The sequence below is a fragment of the Pygocentrus nattereri genome, chromosome 3 (genome assembly GCF_015220715.1).
Source record: "Pygocentrus nattereri isolate fPygNat1 chromosome 3, fPygNat1.pri, whole genome shotgun sequence".
NCBI lineage: Eukaryota > Metazoa > Chordata > Actinopteri > Characiformes > Serrasalmidae > Pygocentrus > Pygocentrus nattereri.
Window position 1 is genome coordinate 19,497,376 of NC_051213.1, and position 11,928 is coordinate 19,509,303.

The 11,928-nt window shown below is 42.9% G+C and overlaps 1 protein-coding gene across 1 annotated transcript in view; it reads right to left on the minus strand.

Annotated features, from left to right (window-relative positions):
- trim71 (tripartite motif containing 71, E3 ubiquitin protein ligase) overlaps positions 1 to 10,066 on the minus strand; it is a 30,486-nt gene extending 20,420 nt beyond the window's left edge. The window contains exon 1 of the mRNA XM_017700409.2: positions 8,345 to 10,066. Coding sequence (XP_017555898.1) covers positions 8,345 to 9,028 — 684 coding nt within the window. The 5' untranslated portion in view covers positions 9,029 to 10,066. The remainder of the gene's footprint in view (positions 1 to 8,344) is intronic.
- Between the last annotated feature and the right edge of the window lie 1,862 nt (positions 10,067 to 11,928).

Below are 11,928 nucleotides of genomic sequence, written 5' to 3' on the forward strand. Positions count from 1 at the left end.
AACTAACATAAGATAAACAGGTTACCAAGTTAAGTAGCAGCCTTCTTTTTAACACAGTTCACAATGTCAGATAAACTGAACGAGTGCAAAGCTATTTCTGTTTATTTTTAAAATCACAAAAAGCATAAAAGGGTCTGACTATTAGGGTTGACCCCTAACCTAGAGCCTAAGGCGACAGAAGACATCAACCATTCAGTTATTTTCCATGATGCTTCTCTCTTACTATGGCTGCCAAGGACTATGAACCATCTAGTAATATGCAACTATGTCCCAGGCTACATCCCTCTTCACATATCACAGTTACTTTGAACTAGCCACTGTACCATCAACAAGGACCACCATAACAGTCTGGTCACAATAACATACAGGAGTTAAACGTAAATGTGCAATTATTTATTCACAGCCACACAATTCAAACGGAGCCATATCTATTTTATCCTCCAACACAAGTTTCCAAAACCATAACCAGTATTTGAGTTAAACTGATTTACCATTAAGAACTAATTAACAAAAAGGAGTGCAGAAACTAGATGATAAAACTTCACTGTTTTCAGCATGCAGGAAAATATCTGAAAATATCTAATACATGGTTCTTCCAAGATAGTAAGTAAAGAACACTGTACAGTAATTTGGTCTAATATGGTAATCAATGGATGAGCAATTTAACTCTTCAAATCCCCTCATTCTTCTGCACCAGATTTAATGTCAGGAATTTGGCATGAAAGTGACGAATATTTATCTAAGACAAGAGTCAGGTGTCACAGCAAGCTTTAAAAAAAGATTTAAAAGATTCTAAAGCTGTTTTAAAAAATTTAAATAAACACCAACAAAACACACATAATGGTACCAAGAATTCCTCACTTTTTAAATAAGGAGTTTGATGCAGTATGTGGACATTGTTGAAGTTTCAAAAGCTACCATTCACTCTGCAGCACCACATGGTGCATTTATAGAGACTAAGCTGAAAACCTTTTTTTGTATTTAAATATATTTGCCTGAACAGTTTAGCCCCACCCACAGCACCCTGAGGTTATCCAAATGTTTCAGCCTGAACTGCTTATAGGTGAGGCACAAAACAAGGCAGCCAATCAAAACAGAAGGGCCATTTACATATACCAGTCTACCAGTGCATTTATATTTATTTATTTATTTATATTTATATATATATATATATATATATATATATATATATATATATATATATATATATATATATAAAACGTGTGTGTGTGTTTAGATGGCTTTGGAAGTGTTTTGCTTATTTTCAGTGAAAATCTGTTAACATTTCCTCAACAGAGGAAAATGCTAAAAACTGTTTATTTGCTGAATTTATACAAAACAAAAATAAAAAATAAAGTTTGTAAGTGTTAAATGTGTTTTAATATTAAATTCAGTAAATACAGATACTCTGTGCCAAAATTTGCAGAAAACTAACATATTGAAGTGATACGTAGTTATTTTCACTTAGAAAACCAAGAGTTCAAGTCATTTGACAAGGGCTGTTCAAATTTCTGCACTTGACTGCACAACGTGAATCTAACAGAATTTGAGCAGAAACAAAAGGAACTTTAAATCCAAGTTGTACAATGCATTTTACGGGTCAAAGTCTTCAAGAACACTGAATTATGAGCTGGAGATGTATTCGGGACAGATCTACAAGCAAGCTTAAGCCATGGAGGCTGATGTTACTGTTATAAGCCAGTGTCTTCAACAGAAAAGACAAAAGGTTGAAAGGTGACGAACTTCGGCCCCTGACCCTGTGCTCACACACACCATTATCTGACCTTTCACCTGTAAATTCTCTTTCCCTCACACACACACACACACACACACACACACACACACAGCTCTCTGAGAGGCAGTGCTAAAGGCCAGATCTGCACACTCTTACCAGATCTGAGCACTAAAGCTGTGCAAACTCAACAATCAGAGACCCACATTCCATTCTTTATGACACCATTTGAAATACATTAACCACTTTCTACTGTTCTAAACCCACAGCATCTGTAATACAAGTAAATGAGAGAAAGGGGAGGAAGTCAGGCTGATGGATCTAATTGTGATTTTGACAGCAATTTAAATTGAGGCTGTTTTCTATTAAAGTCAAAGTCAGAATATTCCCTTTTTCTGGCTCTAGCCTGAGCACAATGTGGCAGATGGCCAGTTAGTTGTAGCTGTGATGTCACAGCACATGGGAGTTTGATTCTGTCTGACTGGTCTAACTAATCTGTTACAACACCTGATAACACAGGCTATAATAAAAACTGCAGCTCCTGTGATTTGAAAACTGCACAGATCTGAGTTGCAATTTTGATATAAAAAAACAAGTAAATCTTTCAGCCCTAGAAAAAAGATTCGTGATTTACATGTATAAATCACAGCAATCTGATAGTGCAGCATAGCAGGGTTGGTCAAAATGTCTACCATCTTTGTTTATTATGTGAGGCTGATATTTATGAGGCTGCATTCGGTGTTTTCTAGCACATAGTAAAAGGATTATTTACTTACAGCGGTACCAGATACTGTTATCAATTCATGTGCACCCAGTATATCAATATTCTTAAACAGAACAATTAAAAAGAGAGGCAGAGAGAGAGAGAGAGGCAGAGACAGAGAGAGGCAGAGACAGAGAGAGAAAGAGAGAGAAAGAGAGAGAAAGAGAGAGAGGCAGAGACAGAGAAAGAGAGAGGCAGAGAAAGAGAGAGGCAGAGACAGAGAAAGGCAGAGACAGAGGCAGAGAGAGAGAGAGAGAGGCAGAGAGAGAGAGAGAGAGAGAGAGAGAGAGAGAGAGAGAGAGAGAGAGAGAGAGAGAGAGAGAGAGAGAGAGAGAGAGAGAGAGGCAGAGACAGAGAGGCAGAGACAGAGAGAGAGAGAGAGACAGAGAGAGAGGCAGAGACAGAGAAAGAGAGAGAGGCGGAGACAGAGAAAGAGAGAGAGGCGGAGACAGAGACAGAGAGAGAGGCAGAGACAGAGACAGAGAGAGAGGCAGAGACAGAGAAAGAGAGAGAGGCAGAGACAGAGAAAGAGAGAGAGGCAGAGACAGAGAAAGAGAGAGAGACAGACAGAGAAAGAGAGAGAGAGGGGCAGAGACAGAGAGAGAGAGGGGCAGAGACAGAGAGAGAGAGGGGCAGAGACAGAAAGAGAGAGAGAGGCAGAGACAGAAAGAGAGAGAGAGGCAGAGACAGAGAAAGGCAGAGACAGAGGCAGAGAGAGAGAGAGACAGAGGCAGAGAGAGAGAGAGAGAGAGAGAGAGAGAGAGAGAGGCAGAGGCAGAGAGAGAGAGGCAGAGACAGAGAGAGAGAGGCAGAGACAGAGAGAGAGAGGCAGAGACAGAGAAAGAGGCAGAGACAGAGAAAGAGGCAGAGACAGAGAAAGAGAGAGAGAGGCAGAGACAGAGAAAGAGAAAGAGAGAGAGAGGCAGAGACAGAAAGAGAGAGGCAGAGGCAGAGACAGAGAGAGAGGCAGAGACAGAGAGAGAGGCAGAGACAGAGAGAGAGGCAGAGAGAGAGAGAGGCAGAGACAGAGAGAGAGGCAGAGACAGAGAGAGAGAGAGAGGCAGAGACAGAGAAAGAGAGAGAGGCAGAGACAGAGAAAGAGAGAGAGGCAGAGACAGAGAAAGAGAGAGAGGCAGAGACAGAAAGAGAGAGAGAGGCAGAGACAGAAAGAGAGAGAGAGGCAGAGACAGAAAGAGAGAGAGAGGCAGAGACAGAAAGAGAGAGAGAGGCAGAGACAGAGAAAGGCAGAGACAGAGGCAGAGAGAGGCAGAGAGAGAGAGAGAGGCAGAGAGAGAGAGAGAGGCAGAGAGAGAGAGAGAGAGAGAGAGAGAGAGAGAGAGAGAGAGAGAGAGAGAAAGGCAGAGACAGAGGCAGAGACAGAGAGAGAGAGAGACAGAGAGAGAGAGAGAGGCAGAGACAGAGAGAGAGAGAGAGGCAGAGACAGAGAGAGAGAGAGAGGCAGAGACAGAGAGAGAGAGGCAGAGACAGAGAAAGAGAGAGAGGCAGAGACAGAGAAAGAGGCAGAGAAAGAGAGAGAGGCAGAGACAGAGAAAGAGAGAGAGGCAGAGACAGAGAAAGAGAGAGAGAGGCAGAGACAGAAAGAGAGAGGGAGGCAGAGACAGAAAGAGAGAGGGAGGCAGAGACAGAAAGAGAGAGGGAGGCAGAGACAGAAAGAGAGAGGGAGGCAGAGACAGAAAGAGAGAGGGAGGCAGAGACAGAAAGAGAGAGGGAGGCAGAGACAGAAAGAGAGAGGGAGGCAGAGACAGAAAGAGAGAGGGAGGCAGAGACAGAAAGAGAGAGGGAGGCAGAGACAGAAAGAGAGAGAGGGGCAGAGACAGAAAGAGAGAGAGGGGCAGAGACAGAAAGAGAGAGAGGGGCAGAGACAGAAAGAGAGAGAGGGGCAGAGACAGAGAGAGAGGCAGAGACAGAGAGAGAGAAGCAGAGACAGAGAGAGAGAAGCAGAGACAGAGAGAGAGAAGCAGAGACAGAGAGAGAGAAGCAGAGACAGAGAGAGAGAAGCAGAGACAGAGAGAGAGAGGCAGGCAGAGAGAGGCAGAGAATGTGCAGTGTGTGCAGAGATGCGAATGAGAACCCTGCAGCTACTGGGAGCTGATGTCACAGCATTCCGGCAGCTTCCTGTTTTTCTCCACTGGAACTCCACTCAACTACAGCAATGGCATCTCATACACATGTACATGTATACAAAACTCCTCATTATTTTTAATACTATAGCAGCATTTATTACACTTTCTGCCAATTTTTAGTCACTATATCCACATAAAATAAGAAACACAGCACCTACAGTACTGTACATGTTCCTTTGATGATCTAATACTAGCCAATGTATCGGTTTCCCAATCCCAGTCCCGCTGACATCACGCTCTGAACAACATTGTGTTTTCCGGGGTTTGTCTTTCCTAAAGATGACACAGGTTTAAATGATTACCAGATGGGATCAAACAGGTGTGTTAAATTAAAGAAACTAAAAACTGTGGGATTCAGGACACCATCACTGTCATCTCCAAAACAATCCTATGATTAATGATATTTTAGCTGACAATTCATTGCCCTGCAATTAACTGCAACGAACAATTGATCTGGCCTTTTGTTCACTGTACGCAACTCTTAAAAGTACAAGCCTTAAATGGGAAACTTAGCCAATCAACTCTAAACAGAAACAGCCAAAGCTCAAATAAACAAACAATACTCACTGTTGCCCTCTAAAGGGTTCTTGACTAGGCCTGGGCAATAGGGTGATGTAACTGGATCTCGCAGATAACTGACCCGTAACCCGATGATGATGCTTAAAAGGCAATAATCACTTGCTTGTTAATTATGTTGGGAAATTGGGGATCACATTCCTTTAAGAAGTGTGTAGGCAAACAACCCAATAGTCAAGTTTTTTTTTCTGTTTACATTAGAGAGAGAAGCTTGTTAAGGAGCTGCCTGCCTATTTATCTCTGCCACACACTGTAACAGTAGCTTTAACTCTAGCTTCATAGAGCAGTTAAGCTAGCTCTAGACCTGAGACCTGAGAGAGAAGGGAGAAAGTTCCTCTGATTCCTGTCTGCAGCCATGAAAGAGCATTAGGAAAAGTTAACCAATAACACTTAACAAAGACATAAATGTTTTATTTACATCTGGGTTGTTATGGGGCCTTTAAATGCCGTTAGGCTACAGTAGAGTAAATTCCCCACTGTCTCCACTGTGGGTTTCACAGAGTGATTTACAGTCTGAGAAAAACAGATAGTATTTTCTGTACAGCTCAAGTTACTTTATTTTACTACATGGTTTACATAATTGATCTTGATTTTTTTTAACTAGAAAATATTGTGCTAATTATTTTTAGTCATTGCCTGTGCCTATATAGCAACAGCTTTTGTTGTTTTCCTAAAGATCCATGACTCAATAAATTCTCATCAAACACATTTTCTGCTTTCTTCTATTTACATGCATTGGCCTCAAATCAACTTATGAAAACACACCCAATTCATATTCCATTTGCTGTGACAAAATATAATTGTAAAAATGAACAGCGATGGGTCAATTATGAAATATTTTTCATGAAATATTTACATGTCATTTCAAAGACTATAATAATAAAAAAATGACCAGGTCACCAGGTTTTGACATGACACTGATGGTAAGATTAATCTTAAATTTTAAAATGAAAAAAATGTCTGCCGTGCAAAAATCTTCTCTCTGCTACTGTCATTTTTTAGCATAACTGAAAAAAATCCCGTTCCTCTTTGTATTGTATTCCATTTTCAAGAGCGAGCAGAAATTGCACAAAATCTCTTATGAAAATAAAATATAGTTACATTTACTTACATTACAAACTACGCATGTTTTTGCCTCCCCTTGTAAAGCTACCATTTGGGAAATATAAAGTTTTTAAAATCCTGCAAAGAACTCTGCAGATCCTCCAGTTTTGTGAGTAAGCTCCAGTGAGTAAGCTGCAAACAAAAGACTGTCCTTTTCTGTTAGTACATAAAATAGGCATAAATGCATAATGAGGCAGGATTTGAGTCACACTTTCTTCTACTCATACAACTCAAACAATTGAGGATAAGATGGTGCAGAAATGACCTTGTTTAACTGCGAATAAACAAATCTGAATCAGCCAAACTGAACTGTCTTACTCAAATGCATAACAGCAGTCAGAAGAAAGACATATTGGTGATAATAGAATCTGCAGAGCCCTAGCAATGAGTCTGCAGTTGTCCTGCCTCAGACTTTAATAAGCAGCCTTACGATTTGTGATGTCCTGAGCACTCTGCCACTACTGCCCACTAAAGCAGCAGAGAGCATGGTGAAATGGCCTGCCAGTATGGCTCAGAGACAGTGGACCTCTGGCAGAGCAAGTTGCTGCTACACTGCAGGCAAAATATGCTCTATTGAGGAGGCTCAGCAGGCTAAATCATTATTCAGAGCTTTTCAGGTCTACATCATCGCCAGTGTGATGTTCTGCATTCCACACAGGACTCACACTACAGATGCATTCTCAGCCACAGTGGAACAGCATTTGAATGCAAATATATTATTACACATACAAAATACATAAAAATCTAGAAATGTACCACTCATTGGTTTTATGCTTTCTTTTTTCAATTTTTAATTACATTTGCATGAAGAAATGGAAACTATTTACAGCACAGAAAAACAATGAATTCTGAAGCCTAAGAGGGGTCCATTTCTGCAATAAACACTGCCCACACCCTTTATAATTGTAGTGCTTTTGCATGTTTTAACAGGCATCCCAGAAAAAGGAATGTTCATTCAGCCTTTTCTAAATAGAGACAATTAGCACACAAGCATTAGTGCACAAAACAGGTCTCAACAACTGGGTGGTCTTTTTAAAACTTCAGTTGGTGGGATTAATGCATCAGTTATGTATGACTAACCAATTCCTGAAAATTACATAATTTTACTTCACTAGCAAAGCTGAACTCACAGGTGAGAAATGTTTCAATGATATGAGCATTAAATGAGAGAACATGCAACCACAACACTGCATTTGCATGCCAGGCAGCAGTAACCAAGAGCAAGTAGAAAAACGTAACACATTAAGCCCACCCAACAAAGGCGTGTGTGTGGGTGTGTTTTTATTCACCCTGTGGCAGCAGAGCACGTGATACTAAAATGGTCTATTCTGGGCTAAGACAGAAGTATTTGTTCATGTATTAATATATAAATTAAAATTAAGTAGATGTGTAATTATCCATGTGTGTCCTTATATAACAAATAAGAAATGAAAAATCTACCTGTTATGGCCAGGAATATAACTGCACAATAGTACTGCTATTGTACTAAGATGATCAAAACAAACAGTGAAAAGTGAGCTTATTATCCTTACAGAAATCTATAGGCATATTATTCTTACAGAACTCCACATGCATATTTTTCTTATAGAATTCTATAGACATGTTCTTATGAAATCCTATAGGCATATTATTCTTATGGAATTCTCCAAAAATAGTTTTCTTATAGAATTCTATAGGCATATTCATCCTATGGAATTCCACAAGCACATTATTCTTATGGAATTCTAAAGGCATTTTACTCTTATGGAATTCTAAAGATTCTTACAGAATTTAATAAGTGTGTTATTCTTAAGGAATTCTTCTTGTAGGTTTTAAGGGACACTGTCAGGAATATGGTGTTTAATTCTGTGCTTAACTTAAGAGGGAAAAGTTAAGAGGGAAAATAGCTTATAACGTGTCCAAACCAAATAATGTGCATATACAAAGACTGAGTGGAACAAGTTTACTTTGCTGAGCGTCTGTTTAGCCATTAAACTTTGGCATGTTTTACGTAGCTATTAAAGTAAAGTTAAATGCACAGCTCACCGCGTTGTCGTGCTGTTGACAGTAGTCCACTCGATCGTGGAAAACAGGAAGCAGGGAGAAGTTGTGGAACGACTGAGACAGGCTGAGCGGAGTGCTGGAGCTGTTAGCTCGGCCTGCCAGGTGCAAACTCTCCATCCGTCTCTCAATGAGGTGGTCTTTGGTCAGGCGGACCCTCTGGTGGGCCCGCACGCAGTTATCACAGAGGTATTCCCGGCAGTCCAGGCAGTGCGAGGTAGCGGGGTTGCCTTCGTCGCAGGAGCTGCATTGAGGGTCCGCGAGGTGGTGCGCGCGGAGGAGCCCCCCGCGAGGGTTCCCATTGCCCCTGCAGTTGTTCCCTTTGCCCTGCTCCTCGGCGGACACTACGACGTCCAGCAGGTCGCTGAACAGGAACGTAGAGGAGGGCAGGGCGTCCACACCGGATTCGGACATCGCCACCTTTTGGTCACAAGTCGGGCATCGGAGCTTCAGTGGGTCGCCGTTGTTCCTCAGGCCCTCCAGGCACTGCCTGCAGAAGGCGTGCAGGCAGGGCAGGACGTGGAGTCTTCTGGTGGATGAGGTAGAGCAGTTGGACGTTTGGGAGGAGGATGAAGAGGTAGATGAGCTGGAGGAGATCGGAGCGGAGGAGCCACACAGCTCCTTACACAGGGGGCATGTCTGCAGGTCAGAATCTGGAAACGACGCCATCTGGGCCTCTGAGCGCAGGTCAGGTCACTGACTCGTTTAAGGAGATTCAAACATGCGTGGATTTGGCCCTGGTTGTTAGGCTTAATGGTGAATGATAAGGTCTACCAGATCATCAGAGTGGCTTCTCTGTTAGCTGAGGCAACCAAACAAACCACGGGTGCGTGCGCGCGTGCTTGTGCAGATGCTAGCCCAACTTCAGTCAGATAGTGTTGTAGCGGTTAGCTCTGACCTGGCTCCAGTGAAACGTGCACCTGGCATAAACTCTGAGGCGGATTAACGTAGCTGCCTGTAAGGACTCGAGTGAAGCCTCTCCTTCGCATTAAACGTGTAACAGTGGAACATGCTAGGCGTGTTGTTGTGGTTCAGAGCCTACGTGGTTGGCTGCCGCTCCTGCTGTGAGTGAGCTCCCCGCTCCGATCCTCCCCCACCGCCGCATGACTCCTCGGACTCCTCCACACGGGCCACACGCTCGCACCTTTCTAGGCTCCTGTCTTTTTTCTGCTTTTCGTCCCAAACCCAAAGCCATGAAACGGTCTATTTAATTCTCGTCTTCCCTCCGCGCATGTTTCCGAGCGTCGTCCCTCCGGGTCGCTGTGTGAGGCGCGGAGCTGGAGGAGATTAAATAATTCACCGAATTACTCCAGTCCATGTAGCTCTGGAGCTAGCAGCTCCTTCTTAGGCCCCGAAAAAAACTCGCCTTCTCGGCTGAACTCGAGGATAGTTACTTCTGTGAGTGAACCGTTTCTCCCTCAGTGCAGAGCAGAGCAGAGCTCCGTTCTTCCAGAGCTTTCCGTCCCCACTGCTCGGTAAACGGCAACTAAGCCACCGCAGCCCCGTCTCAGCGTCGCCCTACGAGCCGTCCAAACAGGCTGGTTCCCTTCCAGCTTTCCTCTCAAGGTCGCACGTCCTCGATGCCAGATAAACCTCCGTGCCTTTCGGTCGCCGTTCCGTCCATGTAATGAGAATCGCCGACCATAATCGAGCAAAAATGACTCCACACTGGGAGAATGAGCACATTTCCGCTTGAGCACACGGGGGCAAGGCCAGCGCGGCGAGGGAGGAGGGGCGAGGGGGAGGGGCGGGGCAGCGGCCCACTCTCCGTAGCGGAGATAAAGTCGAGTCAGTTTGCTGAACCGACTCTTTTGGACTCGTCGGTGCTGCGGGAGGTTCGATTCAGTTCGCAGAGCCGATTGTTTCGAGTTGTCCATTTCAACTCCTCATTTTCGTACCCGGTCGGTGGGGCGAGGAGAAGAGGAGGAGAGGAGGGGAAGAGGAGGAGAAGAGTGGGGGATGGGATGGGAGGGGAACCAAGTCAACTTTTTCCTCCATATACAACGACTTTTACGTCTAATCTACTGCTTGCTAGTGGGGTATTAATTGGGCTGAGACACGAAAACAAAACAAACAGAAAATGCAGTTCAATCCATTTTAGTTCAGTTTTATTTGTATAGATTTTCCCAACAGAGATCAGAGATCTGGACTGAGCATGGACGACAGAAGCAGGAACAACAGTCAGAGCATGAGGAGCAAACACAGAGGGGAGCCGAGACTAACAGAGAACCCGACCTCCTCGCAGAATCGAAGAATCGAAGCATCGTAGAATCACCAAATATCAGCGATTATAAACGAGTCTTTACATAATATGTTGCTATGTGGTATGTCTTATATATATATATATATATATATATATATATATATATATATATATATATATATATATATATATAGTGAAATAAATATCTGAAATGTATTCAGCTGTAACATTAAACACGACAAAAAAGCTTAAATTCATTTGTGTTTGTGAATCGGTTCGACCGATTTATCTAAAAGAATCGGTAGTACAGCATTCATATGTCATCTCTTTCACACAGTGCAGTGAAACTTATAAATGAATGTATTGATATTATAGATATATGGACCATGTTAGTATTAATCGTTATCCTGTAATTAACCCTTGCATTGTTTCTGTCATCTTTTCACATTCTTTTGTATTCATTATTTGCACTCACAAAACAAAAGCATTTCATGTTTGTCATTCGAAAACCTAAACATAAAGCCCAAAGTCAGCCCCTCCTTTGTAATGCTGCATTGACGGCCCCTGATGTAAAAGATAGATACCACATGTAGGACTGGCTTTTGAGCTCATTTACAGGCTCTCAGGATGGGGTGTCAGTGTTGCTTTGGGGACTGAGGAGGAAGCCTCTCAGTGGGGTTTACACTCCAGATGCGGGCTGGCCAATAAAGCAGTGGGACGCCTGGCTGAATGACAGGGTTCCGGGAGAGACCCTTTGACCCCCATTATTGTGGGCTGGATTAAGGGTAGTGGAAGCTGGTCACTCTGCTCGGAGTCTCTGGCCATCCCAAGGACATTTCATTGATCTTCATGAGGAAAGGCCGGAATGGGGGTGGGGTGAGGGCAGGGGCACTGCAAAACTCAGCAAACCAGGGAAGGGTCATGTCACATGGTGGAAATGACCACAGGCAATGTGGTGAGGGGGTTGTGCGCATTTGTATGTGTGTTTGTGTGTGTGTGCGAGTGTGTATAATGGGGTGCTGGTTCTTCTTTAGATACAGGAAACAAGCAGTCCTCTTGAGTGCCATTTTCACTCAGCATCCATGGAGGATAAGTCTATAATGACATTCTCATTGTGAAAAAGGTTTAAAATAGTGAATTAATAATACATTCAGCCCATTGATACTCAAATACAGCTGAAATCTCATCAATTGTTAGGAACTTTGTGGAATCCTTTGAGAAGAAGAAAAAAAAAACGAAATTCACATGGTTGGTTTCCAGTTTCATTAACTATAAAACTGTAAATGAAACAAAAACATTGATTACAGTCTTCTGTGCAACAAATGTGCATTATTTAGGAGGGAGATTAAAGGTTAAAGGGGGCTTT